Source organism: Folsomia candida, unplaced genomic scaffold (assembly GCF_002217175.1).
Source record: "Folsomia candida strain VU population unplaced genomic scaffold, ASM221717v1 Fcan01_Sc006, whole genome shotgun sequence".
Classification (NCBI taxonomy): Eukaryota; Metazoa; Arthropoda; class Collembola; order Entomobryomorpha; family Isotomidae; genus Folsomia; species Folsomia candida.
Window position 1 is genome coordinate 7,408,235 of NW_019091198.1, and position 18,070 is coordinate 7,426,304.

An 18,070-nucleotide genomic window follows, 5' to 3' on the forward strand; every position below is an offset into this window, starting at 1 on the left:
CATGAATTTCGTCACAGTCAATAATCCAGGATTTGCTTACCGTTCTCCTCAACTCGCCAATTATTACAGGATTCACAAAATCTGGGAAGTTCTTTTCCTCTGTCCTCTATTGCGCAAATTGTTTGGCGTTTTGAAGAAAGGTTTCGTGGAATGTGCCCTTGTTTACAAAACACATTCCTCCCTCTACGGTTCCTGGTCCAGTTCTACGAACTGGGTCCATCACTCAACCTGAACGATGAATGTCTCCGTGCAAAATTAAATAATGTTCAAACCTTTGCATCAGAATTGCTTTTGAAGTTTAAAGTTTATTAGCACCTCATGCTACGATTAGTAAATTTAAATGCAAGTACAAATACCCTTAATAAAAACTTGAGACATTAGAATCACATGTACACCGGTACGCATAAAAAATCTTCATATACTTTCATAAGAATCGTGACAAGTTAATTATTGCACCTAATAATTCATAAAGCACATATTACGCATATCGTCATCGTCACACTAGCCTAAATCCGTACACAACTGTTATACTTTCTCCTATATATATTTACTTTTATATATGTTACAATCAAAAGTCAAAGATTTGAGTCAACTGCTGGGAAGACTTGTATAGCATACGCATACCAGGTTCGCATGATAATCACTACGTATGTCGTACCAGTGTTTTAGGTCTAATTTGTACAAACACGATTGGATCTTGAAATTACGCTAAAGAAGTAAACTAAGTATTTTCATAATTATTAAAATTAAAATAACGGCGTATTCAAGTGGCACACGAATAATATTTATAGATACCAAGAAGATCCTCTCTTTTAACTGCAAAGGATATTCACTAAACAAAAAGCAGATCACGGTAACCTTTCAGAAAGATTAATTAGAGACCGATGAAGTTCGGTTTACATGCAAAAAAAGAGCAAATACCTGGAGAAAATATGTCAAACTTAAGGCACACAACAGATACTAGTAGACAACGCGTGGTAATATTATCAAAGATTCAGGCATACGACAAAATGTGCAACGTTTGGCAAACTTGAATTCAGTTTTGTCCTTTAAAGTAACAATGACATTAATAAGCAACATAATAAATGGGAGAAGATAGTCTTCTACATAATTATATAATTACTTGGCACACATAAAACTATTTATGAAACTACAGTATGAAAACATGGCTAAGCTCTTGGGTTAGTCAATTGCAAAATGAAGAGGTATACAATAATAATATACTTAATAATATAACACATGTATACGAATTGCAATTATTTTTAGCATTTAAAACTTGAATATTGCAAAGTTTCCGTAATGTTTCGTAATTTTGTATCTTCGGGCGTATAGAATATTAATAAGCTAAATAAACATAGTTATCTTAATACGATACAAAATTACACCATAAGTAATAGTAACGATACGATACGATATATTTACTCAACAGAGGACAGATCTATTATAAAAACTAAGACGACAATATATAAGAAGCGTTCGTAAGTAGGGGTATTATGTATTAGCAAAAAATTCAATAATTAACAAATGGGATAAGTGTTATACGTGTTAAAAGTAAAATATTAAATTCATGAATAAATGTATCTGCTGTTTAACACGGCGAAAGTTAAGCAGATATTTAGTTGTAAGAAGACTTACATTTTAAAGAACAAAAACGGCAATTGGCACACGAATTCAGCAATTTTATCAGCTCTTATACATAAGGGCAACAAGGTTTACATAAATTTATGAAAGCAGTGAAGCCCATAAAATAAGTCATATTACTAAGAATTTATATAACAGGGAAAGGAACGGTAGTGCTGAGTAGGCGTCAAACGTGGGTTTTAAAATTGATTTTCATAATAAAAAGTAGTGCGTTTGTGCACTGCCGCTCATCCGTCCTAACCTCATGGTCAACTGTATATCATCACTGTACGAAACTCCTTTAATTGATACAAATTAAGAAAACATACAACTAAGCAGGTAAATTAATGGTAGGTCGTTGGTGGTTTGTGGTGATGATGGTGGTGGTGGGATCTCAGGATTCTGTGCGAGTTCCTTCTGACCCAACACTCAAGGTTCGTTGATATTGTTGAGAAGGTCGCGTCGTGGAGGAGGAAGAGCCGGATGACTGTTGTTCTCGATCACGGTCCCGGTCACGAGCGGCATTTATTATGGGGTCGGTCCTAAATCAACAAGGCACTGCAAAGTTCAAGTAACTGCGCTTTATACGGTGAACAAAATCAACCATGTTCTTCTTACACGGACTCCCCACGCAAAAATCGCTCCAGTTTGTCTACACATGCTTCTTGGTAGTCGTGTATCCACCTGGAATTTAAACAATAGCCAATTATTAAATGGTAAAAGTTTACAAAATAAAACATGTACTCACTTGACACCATTGAAAGTAAGCACGGGTTGAATGTCTTCTGGCAAATTTTCAGTCTCAGGCCATAAAAAATTGTCCATAATTGGAATAATGTTACACTGTGAATCTAATGCGGCAACAATTTCCTATACATAAAAATAATCTTGGTGATTGCACATTGATTGACTTTAATATCTAGCGTGCGGCTGGCGTAGCTCTTACCCTATGAACCCAGTCTTTGCAGTCATTGTCTTGGACACATCTGTCAAGAGCGTTTGGCGTGAGAACAAGGAGAAAATGTCGAGCTTGTCGAATGCTTTGGAGCAAATTATTGTCAAATTTTCCAGCCTCGAGTCTCTCCACATCAATAAACACTGAAAACCCACGGAGTTGCAAATGAACTTTGAGAAGACTGGCAAGTTGAGAGCCGTTGGAGCGTCGATAGCTTATAAACACGTCCAATGGCTTATCTGGATTGTCCTCTGATGTCTGGCTTTCATTTGCCTCGGCTAAACAGATATAATCAGACATTAGACAATCAATTTACATAATTCCTTTGCGTATAATTCAATACCTTTGATTGCTTCCATAATCCTTCTGCGATGAATACTGTTGGTAATCCCGCACTCTTCAAGGGCTTCTTCAGAAATACATTTGCGCAAAGTGTCTTTGTCCACGTGGTTATTAATTAGGGTGTAAGTATAGGCACAGAAGTCTGGGTGGATGTTATTTAAAAGGTCGTTAAGTAGCGAGGAGTCGCAACTTGAGTAGTCCGTCATCTTTTTCAGATGTTTAAGGTCTCTCATGAATCTGCAATGAAGCATAATTCACAAATAAATAAATAAATAACTACTCAATCTAGCATCTTGAAAATTGAGGTTCTCACCGTTTGCGTAGAATACCATTTTCCATGCCAATGTCAGTTTTGAGCATGTCTTCCGTGAGTTGTAGCAGGAGATCACCATCCACTCGGGAGGTCATGAAAGAGTCTGCATTCTTGTCGAAACCCTTCTGGGTTACCCATTCCCGGACGTCCTCGATGGACCAGAGGGGAACTTGTTGGCTCAGTTTATGTGGCACCGTCTCTCCAATTATTCTCAACGCTTGAGCTGCAAACTTGGATGCGAGGGCGTTGGGCGAGGACGCTGCACGTTTAAGTGGTTCTATTACATTTATTTGCTTAAATATGTGTGTCGTCCCTTCACGTTTCTTGATGCCGGCTTCCATACTGTTTAGAATTTAAGGCATGAAATTAACACATTGCAAGTACGAAAATTATGATATTCAATTCTTACCAAAAGTGAAATGCGGCAATGGAGCATGCTTCTTCACGTTGGGACGAAAGAACGGGAACTAATCTCATCAGCCATTGGGCGATTTGACCTTGACCGCCTAGGCTAGTTTGGGCAAACTCTTCAGGATTGTGATGCATGAGAAAAGGTTCGACCAGTTGTAAGGTGTCTGTAGGATAATCAATCATGTATAAATTTGCATAAAACGGATTAAATAACATACATCCATAATTCGATTAAACAATTCTCATCCCACAACTTACTCGACTTGATGATCTGAGCTTCGATTTCCTTATTTGCCAGGAGGACCGCAATGGCCAGACAAGCGTTGTACTTGATTACGTCATCTTGGTGGAAAGCGAGTGGAAAGAGCCAAATGTGGACTTTCTTTTTTATCATGGCCTCTTGATTTTCAGCGCCGCCGTACAATGACAAATTGACCAGGGCTGCAGCACAGTTTCGCAACGTCTCGACATCCATACGTCGACTTTCTGATATCACACGCTCCAGGCCATGAAGGCGGAGGACGTCACTACAAGTTTCTTCACTGTGGCGGAACAAATGTCGCAGGAGACCCGTCCCTACTCGAGATTCTTCAACTTCGCAGAGCTCTGATGCGACCTACAGACAGTAATTAATAATTATTGGGAATGAAAATAACACATAATTATGACTAATACATATTAGTTATTAAACAACTGTTCATACTTTGACGACTTTGTCCAGGCAGTCAAATCCTTTTTCGACAACGTAATTACAATTGTCTGGAGTAAGTGAAGCCTCTAGGAGTTTGGCGGAGGCAACACGCAAGTCTTTTTGGTTGGAGTTAAAGTTAGAAATCACAAGATCTAGGCCACCCGCTTTTCGGAATGTGTCGCACAGGTCAACCCCCACTTGATTCCCGTGACCCGGAACGCTCCAGGCGGCTTTCATTACCCCTGACGCATAGTTGAGATGGTTCACTGAGTTGTTTGCTTCCTCCTCTGAGGTCAGTAGTTGATCCACGATTCCCTCCAACTCTTCAGAATACTTGCTTGTCACTTTGTTGACGTCCGTGTTAGACGATTCCCAACCTAAAGAGTCCAAGTCTTCAAATATGAGTTCTATAAAATAAATTTGATTATTTTTTTAGCCAAACATTTTTCTACATTCCATTAACAATGGCTCAGGGTACCATTTTCAAAGGATGAGGGTAAGGCCAGTTGATTTTTAAACGTTAGCCTCGACTGACTCGCAGCCGTGACACGTTTCTCCGAGTTGATAACTGTGCCTTCACCAGCGAGAAGCGTTTGTTTCCTTTGCTCCGCAGCCACTGCTCGTTTCTCGGCGGTGAATGTGTCCGTAGATAACTTCATTGCGGCCGCTGCAGCCGTTCTGGTTTCTTCCTCAGTAACACCACCTTGAGTAAGGGACCTACGTTAAAAAGCCAGAATTAGTATCTTTCCCTAAAATTAAAAAAAAATCCGTCCCAAAACCGAATTTCCCAACCTTTGCTGTTTTTTAAGGGCGGCCGATTTTTCTGCCGTGACTCCATCCATTTCCACCTTCTGTCTCATGGCCTGCGCGGACTGTTTCTCTTCATAATTGACATCCCCCGTTTGCACCCTCTTCACCTCTGCCGCATTCGCCGAGCTCTGTTCCGCACTAAAGTTTCCACTTCGCACCTTTGTCGACGAGGACGACGCCACTTTCTTCTGCTCAAAACGGAAGCTCTGTGTCCCATCCGGACCAACGGTTGATGAGTTTGGATGATTATTCATGACTAGATTTGGGCTCTCCAGAGGGGTGTTGGACATACTGGTCATTTCCCCCAAATGTGGAGCAAGTTGCATGTCCGTGGGGGAAGGGAACGGCACCTCTGTCACCAGGACAACACCGGTGTCGAGAGGAGTATCACCTCCGTTCAGATGCTTCGATTTCGAATCTGTGATCAGTTTGAGGGGCGAGAGGCCGCTCTTGATTGACGAACTTGTGGATGAGGATTGCGACTCGGAGGACGAGGTGTGACTACTCAAGGCCTTCATTTGCGACATTCGAGTCTGCATTTCGCTCAAGTTTGATTTCACGTGTTGAGTTGATGACTGCTTGGAGACGTGCTGAGAAGTTTCGTTGGTTTGGTGGTGGGAGGAGAGGGAGGAAGACACCATACGCCGAGACGAGTTCACCGTTTGTTGTGCATGGGACTGTGAGGAGTTAATCCGCTGGAAGGCTGCGGCTTTGCTCTGAAACAGTTAAATAAAAGCACAACTCAAAGGAAGGCTCGGAAAAATGTACAAGTTTGTGTTCAATCTGTTTGTTGACTTAAAATAAAAAATTGTACACTGCCACTTAAAAATGAGTAAGGTTCATCCTCCAAGATGCGAAAAAGAAGGTTTATGTAGTTAACGAAACTAGAACTAGTACGAATGAACACGTTGCACAATCTGCCATTCTTGGAAATTCATAATCTCGCAGAATGGCGTGTCGTAAAACGTATTTTTAGACTTTTACAGAGAATACGATTGAAATGTCAATATTTTGCGAATCAAGTTGAGAAAATCACTTAGCACTGATCTACTCGCTTCATCTACGCGTCCAAATTATATAACTATCAAAGTCTTGGTGGTTGGTGACACCGCTTCGTAACCTCATCCTTGCCGAAATATATATACGCAAGTACAGCGGAAAGTGAATTAGTAGCAAACAAGATAAATTTCGTGCTGCCCAGACTACAAGTGAAAGTTATGCAGACATTTGCGTGTGTTAAATACATTAATCTACAACTAACAAGAGTACGAGTACGCTACGTCTTCTTTTAGCGGAAGCCGTGTCGACGTAATACAATTTCTTTTTTATTATTCACAAGTTTTTCCCCTTATCGAATCTTAAAATTTGTGCGGAAACTGATGTCAACGAAGAATATTACGTGCTGATGACACGTCCCCAACAAAGAAGATTAGCGTGGCGTACTCGTCGCGTCGTGTACTAAGCGGAAAGAGAAAGGTTGGGCGACATACAGTACTGTGTACCTGCACGTTGCCCGTTGACTGGACGCCATTAAGGAGGCCCATGTTTTGGCCATTCAGTGCCGTTTGACTCCCCAGCTCCTCCGTATCGGCCATCTGAAAGTTAATATAACAACAAACAATAAACATTTTGCACTTTGCATTTTCTCCACATTCTCCACAAGCTTACATCATCAGTCACTATTTGAGTCAGATACTTTGGCAGATAATCTCTTGATAGCTTGGCGCTGACATGGCCAATCATGCCAGAATAATACGTATCATTTGGGATGCACGCATCATTATTATTTGGGAGCATTATGTGGTCACGTAGAAATTATTACAGTATTATTGTATGCTTATATCACCGCGTGTGTATGATCACATACTTATTTATTCAACTTTCCCCCACCAAGCGTTATGTTGGTGCATTGGTTAGGAGTTTTTTTTTCATAGCGTCACCAACTTAATGGGTATGCACCACTTGCCAATTAGCAACTAAATGGACCATTCCACTTCCAAATTTGCATTAATTGGGCAATAATGTCACCTTGGTGAATGAGACAGCTAACAAACAAACCCAAACAACAGGCAAATATTTCCAACCAGTTGACATCTTGACATGACATAAACTTAATTTATTTGATGGTGTCCAACTTCTCCGGGAGGGAAAATACATACATAATAATATAAAACGGCCACTACAAAGTGTGTCCACCACAACATCTCAACGCAGCTTCCAGCCCACAACTCCAAAAGTTAACGTACAGTTTTCTTCAGGTGTCTACATACATATGTCTGCAGAAATTTATATGTGCATGCCACGTGTTCGCCAACAATTACCATCTCGATTAAATGTTTTCCAAAATGTGACAGAGTGTGTGGAAGTGTCTGTGCACCTGTGGCGTGGACCCCCTCCGAGATCCTTTTTCTTAACCTCTCTTGCAGCAATTATGGGAGAAACCTGACCAGAATTTTACCAACTGATGCCCACGCCACACCCGTTTCATAATCAGCAGCTTAGTTGCCTCCTCGTTAAAAATGCTACCAGGAAAAAAATGGAGGATTAGTCTTAATTCAAATATTAATTATTTTGGTCATCCGGTAGTGGATGGAGGGAATGTTGCAATAGGATTTATCAAGTCGAGATATGGTGTAACAAATAGGTTGCATTTTTAATAGAGTATTTTTTAATCTTTAATAAATTTCAAAGAATTGAACACCACGAATGTATGAGTTTTTACCAGTTCAACTTTACCAGATCAGCGCAGTAGACATTTGAATTGAACAAGTTTTTATGAAACAAGTGGGCTCTTTGTTTTCAAATAACCTGTTGAAAGATGAGCATTAGCACCTACTGCGACTTTATCGCCGGGGAGGCTCTGCTCCTCTCTCTCACACAGATCAAACATGGATTTTAGATTAAGAGTTTGTGTGTGTTCTGCAGGCAGTGCAAAGGACTTGTACAGAAACACAATTCAAAATTCACATTAAGCACTGAAGTAGGAGTTCAGCTTAGGATTAGTTGGTGATAGCCTTTTACGTCCAGCATCATTAGGTTTCTTTAGTTTATAATCAATTATCTCCCCATGAAACCAATCCACCAATGCGTGGTCTGGTGGTTCATCTTCTCGTCCTCCTCTAAATATTCTCCATTCTTCAAACTTATATAAATGAACGAACGAACGACTTCATTCATCCAGCTCTCCAATTTTGACCAGTACAATTATAAACTCAAACAGAGTAAGCATTTATTTGACAATAACATTAAATTGTAACTTGACACTTGTCCAATAGTATTATTACAAGTGTAATTAGTTAAAAGTTCCATAATAAAGGAAGATATCACACTGTAGCACAAATTATTGTATGCATACAAAAGTACAACTGATGCACCATGCTGAAAAACTGTGGGACGATTTCTTAAGGAAAATTAGAATTTTTTTCGCATTTTAATTTTTTTGATTTCTGATTTTGTCGTGGAATACGATCTCGTGTCCTTGTGCATGCAACCCAACCCGACACCATCGGTGTTCGGGGTTTCTGTCAAGCACAAAGACGCTTTTTTTATTCTTTATGTGTCCTCTTCATACTAAACTTGTCTTAATTATAGGTGAGTTTGAGTCGGGGTAATGATTCAAGGAGGAAAGTAAATGAAAATGATACTCCCAAGACATCCAACTGGTTTTGGTGCATAACTGCGTCACGTAAAAAAAACCTTTCTCAATTATATCAAAAAATATTCAGCTCAAATTGGAGTGAGGAATCCCGAAGCCTTCGTCAGAGCGAGAATCATTATTAAGATAAATGTCTGCTAATTACATATTGCCAACTGCAATTCAATCAACTTCTGCCAAAAATAGGCAAATCTTGCCCAAGTCGTTTCTTTCTAGATGCAAGTTCGTGAAGTGCGGTACAGAAGCCGTGACAGCTAATTAATGATTTATAGCTTACTAGATATTATTAATCAATTAAAGTAAGACTAATTTATGGATATGCATATAAAACCAATATTCCCACAAGGTGTGAATTTGCCGTCTACTTTGGCAGTCTGGTTGCTTCAATTATTTGGCAAAAAAAAGTTTAAAGTTCTTGTACAATTATAATGAAACATTGTTTTTTTCTTCTTTTTCATTAGTGATGATTATACCTCAGTCAAGGTAGGCAGTGCACTTCTCTTAGCAAACAGATCAGTGGGCGATGAAGGGATCCAATTATCATATTTATTATTCATGATTCTTAAATTTTGGAGAGACAACTTTGCACCCAATTCGAAATTGTGCTCGTCCCAAGTTTCCATTTTGAATCACTTTATGATATATTAACTTAAATGGTTTAAAACCCACACTAAATTGTCAACGGATTGTTATCAATGGACGAACAACGATTCACACAAGAGTCAAATTTATAATCCATTTGTATGTTTTATGTAGGATGCTAAATTTCTGGAATAGTATTTTTACGTAGAAGAAAGAAAGTTGTGGTAGAAGCACTTCACACACAATAAAAATGTCTTCCTTGATGGTGCCCAGTAAGCACCAGAGTTTGGATTGATTGGAAATTGATAGTTCAAATTAAAGAGGAATTTGTTGACCACACTTCGTTATAAAAAGAGAGAAATACCAAAATTTAGCTATATGATGATGATGATGATGGAACGAGTAGCAATTTGTCCGTACTTACAGCAGGAGGACAAGACTTGTCCACACCACCAAACGTAGGTTATTAATGCAGTTAAAAAACATGGATATAGTTATGAAATGGCACATTGTGGTTCTGGTTCTGGTTCACGTATTTGGGTTGGGGTTGGGCTTTGGTTGATAACCGAGGGTATTTGTGGTGTCTTATCATCGGTTGGCCTGTGGACATTTCAATCGCGACACAATCCAACACAGTACACACACACGAACTCAACTATAACACAAGTATCGCAATATCTTCGCCCAACTCACTCGCGTCATTAATTACTCAAAGTGGATAAAAATGGAATTTATTTAAGTAACTTATACCCAGACGACGACGACGAGGAGGAGGAGGAGGACGTGCAGAGCTAAAGTATTGTTCGTGTGCCGTGGACAAAAACAGACTAAAAGATGTAAATGCAGACGAGACTCGTATTATATAAACTGACTGATTAAAAGGGTTAAGAAGTTATATGCATGATTTTACTCGGTGCCTATTTGATTATACAACACTTTTCTCCCCATACAGTTATTATTATGGCGAATTATGTATTATGCAAACTGGCAAATAATAAATAATCATTATGTTTTTGTTTAAACTAGCTGGATTCTACTGTATTATATAAGTTTACTAATTAAGCTTGATAAATGGGCTTTTAATTAATTGTATATACACATCGTCCACCAGTAGTCTGTAGGAAAGAGTATCATTATTGGCACACAAGACGTCCGTGGTCCGTCCGTCACACTCCTGCTGCCAAACCAATTTAGTAGCAGCATTGATTGACCTTAGCCTAGAGGTCCAATCACATCGAAATCAATATCATGTGTGCTCGTCAATACAAAACATTCCTTTCTTTTTTTTAATGCAATTTTGTTATGGGCTGTCAATTCTTGGATTTTGGTAATCAATACGAATCTCTCACTAATTTCGTCAATGATTGTGCCACGTCAATTGCTGTCCACATATGAAACATCAGGTAGATCAGGTCCCATTTTTTTATTCAGGAAAAAACCACACGTACAGAAGCACATCGCTTCAGCGCAATTAATTAATCCGCTGATGCACAAATATTATGGCCAACCAACCATGTTTTTGTCAACACCAGTTTGCTCTTAATGTGAACTAATAAAATTTATATTTACATAAATTGCTGAATTATAAGTTTATTATCGCATCGAGAGAGTGGAAAAAATCGTCAATTCCTTTATATAATACGGAAGTTTGAATACAAAACAGACTTGAAACTGTTCAATAAGAGTGCAGCTACCAGCTCAGAGCGAGATCTGGAGGCCTGACCTTGATTCCGTAGTTTAATTGGGCAAGATAATTATAATTATAAGTTGTTGTGCAATCTCTTTAATTCGTGATTGGCGTTCGTTCAGCAGGCACGAAAGATTTAAGACTCAGCAGACTGCTTGTCGCTCTCGTAATTATCCAAAATCTATACATTATTGGAATAACCTAAACTTCCAGCAGTCATGGCCAAGCAATACGAAAACAACGACAGCACCCTTTAATTTGATGACGGCTTATCAACCACGTTATTTATGAAAAACTCCAGTTGAACTTTGCTGAGCTGGATGGATCAGCCAATGCACCAGTGATCAGGTACCTAGATATTCTCGCTTCTACAGAAATTTGTTGTCATGCCAAGACTTGTTTATCGCAATTACTTCCATTAATATTTTTATCTGATTTAGTCAATTATGTATGAATGTAAAGCTGACTATGTATCTGCATATGCCTAGCAGAAGAAGAAAGCTGGCCGGCCAGCCCCCATAATACCACCACGCCTCGAGCTGCTAAATTTTCCAGGAGCAAAGTTATCAGGCTCCCAATTTTCAGGTGGTGCTCATTTATTGAGATCGAGTTATGAGATCAAACTATATAAAAATTGTTGTATAATAACCTCTCTTTTGACAAAGTCCAGCATGGATTGATATCTCCGACCGCCTAATTTCTCGAATCTTTTTTCCTTATCCAGCAAAAGCTTGGGGAGGGACTGATCTTCATCCATGGCTTCGTAAGTAATCAAATGTTCGAAATCACAAAGATAAAGTAACTTAACGCAACTGCTTTACATGCACTTGAACAGAAACACTGACGACGTTTGGGACATTTCTCTCTTTTTGCTGACAATTCCAACTACCAGAAATTAAGTAGCTTATGTAAATGAGATGAGACTAATATGACTGACGAGCGGCTCAGGCTGCAGAGGGTTTCACAATGAATACCGATGCCGAAACTAGATGATGGTGGGCTAAAAGTGAAATGGAATGTGGTTAGCATGCAGGTTGGGGTCTGGGAAACATAAAGCATTGCGAGAGAGAGATGTGTCACATTTTGCACATTGAACAATTAAAATGTTCCGACTTTATTGCACTATATTATTATCGCTGTCAGTCAGTGGGTGATGTGATGGCAATGAATGATACTCATCATGGAGGGATGCTTGACAAAGATTGCAACTTTCACGGCAAACACAGGATCACTGCTGTATAACCTTGTTATCATATCATAAATCAACAAACTGTGTACAGGCATGCATACAACACATCCAGGATTTTCGAGAATGAACAAATCGTCATTCATGGTTCGTAAGACGTCATAACCGGGATATTATTTGCGGTGCTGCTGTAACATATCTACACAAACACTTATTAGTGACATCGCCAGAGTCAAACTCTCCAGATCTGTAAGTGCATAAAGCGTACAATGGTTTCTACTGGAATGTTCTTGTACATTCTGAAGCGAATCTGTACAGATCGAGAGCTTGTTTGTACCACATTTGTGTGCATGGCCCTCAGTATGTTATGTTGGTAGTCATGAGATTCGTTTTAGGACGAGATTTGTTTGTGGACGTGATACTGGAGACAAATGTGGTAATTAGCAGCAATTAAGGTTACATTACAAACAGGGCTCAACTGTTGGTTGGTGATAATGAAAAGGAAAAACATTCAGCAAGAGAATCCACTTAAGTCTGCGTTAGGGTTCATCATTTTACCTTTGCCTCGCCAATTAGCCTTGATAATCTTTACTTACTTATCCCCTAATTTAATAAACACGGCTGTGGTATCGTTCCCCGAAACACTGTTGCATTTACTTTTCCATTGTTTCCAACTCAGTTTTTTGCTAAAAACTAAACATTTATTGATGGTCTCGCTGAGATGCCATTGGAAAAAGGATGATGACGTGCTAAGTATATAACGCCGAGATTTAGCATGCGTCACATTTTGAGAATAACAATGCTTCCTCAATTCGACATAACTTGAAAAAAAAATCCACTGAAATATCGTAAATCATAATAGCATCAAATTCTTTAAATATGCGATGAAATGAGTGATCTCAGACATTTATATGCATAGGTGTGCTTATCCGCTATATAGTGATAATTATTGTCGAATTGTTTCTTGGAAAACTGATATCGAATATCACAAATATTTAAATTGTGACAGGTTGGAAAGTTGGCTCTACGCTGTCTGACTGGATATTCCGTATGCACATTTTTATTTAGTCATGCACCACAAACTCGGAAACGACACCAACCCAATTGTTGGAAAGGAAATGAATAATTAGTACAAACAAACCGTTAAAGAATTATTTAATATCTGCGACTTTGATCGATTCAGCCCGAGGAAATATAACTGATCGTTTTTGGAGGAATTATGGACAACTTAAAGAACTTGTCTTAAGTACTACTACACATGTTCCAACGTATGTTCCAATGTGTGGTTAGATTTGTGAAAGAGATGTACACAGATTATCTCGTCCCAAGTTTTCCAATGGGTCGGTTATTGTCCGACAGAAATAATGACTTACGTCTGCTCTGATTCATATCCTTCGAGATAAACATCATTAAGCAGAGTAGGAAGCCCTTTGTCTCAATCGGCAAATAAGGAGCCGCAAGGGTGCGGTGAGTATCTTAGTTGGTGTAGGTGGTCCTACACAATTTCAGCACGAATGACAATGACATTTTGATCAACAACTTCGTATGGAGCGATGCACTATTGTAATATCTTTGACTACTTATTCTGTAGCACGAAACGTAAAGTTTGTATCCTATTGTGCACCGAAAAAGTCGCCGTTCAACAATTCATAAGTAAAAAAAAGTTGATCTTCCTAGTTTTCAGAAATTTGTCATCGCTCTGAATCTCTACATATTTCTTAGTCGTCAATGCTAAAAAGGAACAGCCCACTGCTGGACATCTCATTTTTCTTCTGTGCAGAAGTACTATTCTCAGAATCAGAATTGATAACAAATGTATTAGGTGACATCTCAAAACTCAATCATGCTCAAGGTCTGCATATGTAAATCGCTACTATCTATCTGCACACATATATATTTACAACTCCTTCTGACAGTAGCGTAGTAGTAGAGATTGGACAGTATGAAAATCCAATTTGAAGTAGTGAGGAATTGATTTGGACAATGCAGTAAAAAAGTGACACATGTCAACCTACTTGAAATAACAACGAGTAAAAGTCATATGCCTTCATATCAATTCGTCATAATAATCACAACAAACAAGTTGGTAACAATGGCAAATATTTTCTTGTGTGAAAAACAAGTCTAGCTTTCAACCCTTCTTATTATGATTATGAGTGAGAGGAACTTGTCAAAGTAATGGGATTAAGTTGATACATATCTGGATACAGATTTTTACGATCAGGGCGCGACGAAGATTCTTTATCTGACCAGACCTAATAAGAAACCGCACAATAATAAATCCAATAATGCCTAAATCCTTGTTACGTGTTATTTTTATGTTGACCATATAACAGAAATTTAACCACCATGGGTTCGCCAAATGCTAAATTATAAATTACATAATGGAAATAAAATGATATTTAAAGTTTAATAGTCAAATTTAAGAGAATCTCAGACATACTGGTGAGACAAATGACCAAAATCGTCCACAAATTTCACACCCCAATCCTTACATTTGGTCATTTAAGGAATAAAATAAAATTTGTTTCCACCGTCGGACACAGAACTCCAGCAGGGTTGGAGTCGAACAACAAAAAAGGCACACAAAAAAACACAACAATGAGACAACTAAGAAACAAGAGTGACAACAATCTTTTTGAAATTTTACGCCACAGAATACTGAACGTAATACGTCGAGAATTCTAAGTTATTGCGTTAATTTAAACACACTTGTCAACCATCAACTTCACCTAGACGAGAAGAAGAATCATATTCTTCTCTCTCTCCAACAAAACTGTTGACTTTATCTCATCACATTATCTATTCAGTGCGAAGGTGTTTTCCTCATTTTACAAAATCTCTCCAATTTTTCCACACACGAGAAGAAACTCGTGCAGTTGCCATATTGAAGAAAACACTCGTCTCCAATAAATCATGAAAGGAATTTAACGAACAAGGTAATTCTGGAGCAGCAAGTGATGGGTGCTGACCTTCGGTCAACCTAATGCGATACTGTCGTAGTCTTAGACTCAAATATTATAAAGTGTGCGCATAATAAAACAACATATACACGTAACTCGTGGTTTCTTCAGCACAAAGCCAAGTCAAAAGTAATGGACTTTACATTCGCGATCCCAATAATCTCGTTCCTCGACGACTGTTCTCGACGGAACCAGAAATGTTTTGCATTATTGCAGAAAAAAATGCAACACTCTCGTGGGCGTTTTACCAACATTGCGAAACTATAAGAAGACAGCCCAGCACCAAATCCTATCATTATTCCGTCACTCCTTTTGACTCTCGAAGATGTATCCTCTAATCATTTGCCTACATTATTAGGCAAATAATTCTATTATAAAAATTAACCCACACTTATTACAAAATCCAAAGTGAGGATCAAGTTTCTCTTAAAGTTTAAGATTATAATGCGAAATGACAAGATGAGAGGATCATGTGCTTACACAATGGTGGGTTTCATGTCGCTGTTCATCTTTTCACCGATTTTAACAACGACGACGACGGAGATACAAGGATTTTATCCCAGATGATAGAAACTGTATAACGAGTCCGATACTTGGTTATTTACAGTCTTCGCTTTCAGTATTAACTTGTCAAATCCGTCTTGATTTCTGGTGAAACTCGAGATGAAACTGATGAACCGATTTAATAACATGTGCAATTATTACAAAATCACTTATCCAGCCGAGCACTATATTTGCAAAGGCTTTTTTACGGGGCTAAGAGTGACACCATGTACGTTCGAAAAGAAAAATCGGGTTAGTACCCACACCACCAGAACTACTGACACCACTGACAAAGTTGCCTTTTCGACTCGGACATCGCTCATCCGAAATAGACGCGAGGAAACGAAGAAAGCACAAATGAGTCGAGAAAACGGGACGTGATGAAGGAGGAAACAGGAGGCTGTAAAATTTAGGAAGGCCGAATGATAAACCAACGAACTGCAGACGACCTGGATCTGTGGTGTCCAGACTCGTACTTGCTTATTCCCAAATGTATTTTAGTTTCAGAAATATGTAAATTCATTAAAAATTTAAAGCATCCCAGATTCGGCAATAATTCTCATTCTATTTACTATTCCATCAAATATTTTCCTTAACACATCAACAACTTTATTCCAGAATATTTCCCGTGTTAAAATAAGCCTCAGTAATAAAAATTTAATTTAAAAAAGTGATACTTTTGGCAAGAAACATTTCGATTAATCATTCATATTGCTGCAGCCGAGTATCTGTCCATAAACATGAAACGACTGTGTTTCCAATGAATAGAGAACATACATGTTCTTCTCAAACGACTCTCTTAATGTGAGCAGGAAGGAGATTTAGCGTAACTACTCCTCATCCAGAACTATATTTAGTTCGGCGTTGTCAAGTTTGAAGAAAAAAATAATCCAGGAGGAGGAGAAAACCGAAATCATCCTCAAGAAGAGGAGGCATGAAAAGAAGGGGAGATAACTATCCTGCATCAATTTTACGTACAAAAATTCATAGTTCGTAATCAGTTCAAACTGCAAAAAGACGACAACCAGGGGACAAGTCCATCTCTAAGGATTGTGCAATGCGATGGATGGACGCTACGTGCACTGGGAGTAAATCGTATCTCGTATGACCATGCTTACTTAAATGGTAAAGGTCAAATTCGCTTGAGAAATGCTACACAGCTTTGCAAAAGTGTCAAAGTTCAGAGTTACAGATGATAGGGCAGGGATAAAGACCAAGTTTAAAGTCAAGTGCACATACGTAATAATTAAAATAGATGGATGCACTAATAACATGATGATGAGGTATTTCAGAAAATAAGTCAAATTTGTATGCCCAGCAACCAAACAAAGTACAAAAATGAGTTCTCCTCCTGCTTCTGTCTTGAACCCATTTTGTCTTTAGGACCAGTGCCAAATCTTTTTGGCGTAACAACAATTTGCGAATTTGTCCGATCATGTTCGGTCTTGTTTTGTTCCATTTGCCCCAAAAAAACGTGTGGTATCCGAGTGGATGGATAGACTTTTCGTGTGCAAAGACCTTAATATTGTTTTCAATAGGAAAAATAATAATAAAAGTCACATTACGAAATAATTTACCTGCTTTAAATTATACTTTCATTTATCCAAATTTAACGAAAACAAATAACAATCTCTTGAAATTTCAGAAGAAAAATGTGTTTCAATATTTTTTCAGACAGTTAAAACTTTGCTTTCAGCTAGATACTTCTGCCAAACAAGAAGTTGAGGTTGAACCTGATTTTGTTAAGATGAGAGACAGCAGACCTCATCATCACAGAAGGTGACTCATTCTCAAAACTTGGAGTTGGTTGGTGTTTGTTAGTAGGTCACTCTTTTTCTGATGACAGTTCAACGTTCGGCTCAATTTATTTTACGTCGTGTAAGACTTGTAATAAAGTAAATCTTGGCCAGGTCAAATCCTTCAGAGAGAATGTATTTAAGACGTGAAATGTCTTGTGCCTGAGTCATCCAAAAGTCAACCGCAAATCAAAAGTCAGAGATAAGTTTCCGGACCTTTCCCAGCCTCACAATCTCTACAGTCTGCAGCTACATATGTACATACATCATATCATGAGGATGGCAAACCTGCAGGATCTGGCGAATTTGACTAGTAAATATTTTCTCTAGTCGAGAAGATGTGTTGAGACGATTAATAACAGTCATTTTCATGGGTAGATAAATAAAATAGATGGAAATTAAAACATGTCTAAAATAATTCATAAATAATAATTGGTTCGCGTACACAAGTTCGTTGGATGGCAGAACACATGAGCTGCATACCAAGCAGAAAAAGACGTACTGCTATTAGGTTTC

The 18,070-nt window shown here is 38.5% G+C and overlaps 1 protein-coding gene across 13 annotated transcripts in view; it reads right to left on the reverse strand.

The window, feature by feature from the left end:
* Positions 1-285: 285 nt before the first annotated feature.
* LOC110851544 (NAD(+) hydrolase sarm1) overlaps positions 286-18,070 on the reverse strand; it is a 37,802-nt gene continuing 20,017 nt past the window's right edge. For 3 of the 13 annotated variants that reach the window (XM_022099368.2, XM_035852633.1, XM_022099370.2), the window contains 12 exons: positions 6,633-6,737; positions 5,125-5,858; positions 4,811-5,049; positions 4,345-4,739; positions 3,900-4,257; positions 3,640-3,805; positions 3,231-3,572; positions 2,919-3,154; positions 2,567-2,853; positions 2,369-2,490; positions 2,239-2,304; positions 286-2,162 (listed from right to left, as the gene is read on the reverse strand). In XM_022099368.2, coding sequence (XP_021955060.2) covers positions 2,015-2,162; positions 2,239-2,304; positions 2,369-2,490; positions 2,567-2,853; positions 2,919-3,154; positions 3,231-3,572; positions 3,640-3,805; positions 3,900-4,257; positions 4,345-4,739; positions 4,811-5,049; positions 5,125-5,858; positions 6,633-6,737 — 3,198 coding nt within the window. In that variant the 3' untranslated portion in view covers positions 286-2,014. Of the gene's footprint in view, positions 2,179-2,238; positions 2,305-2,368; positions 2,491-2,566; positions 2,854-2,918; positions 3,155-3,230; positions 3,573-3,639; positions 3,806-3,899; positions 4,258-4,344; positions 4,740-4,810; positions 5,050-5,124; positions 5,859-6,632; positions 6,738-6,810; positions 6,955-9,270; positions 10,139-11,715; positions 12,105-18,070 lie in introns of those variants that run through there. The other 10 variants (XM_035852626.1, XM_035852629.1, XM_022099369.2 and 7 more) reach the window with 9 other exon arrangements.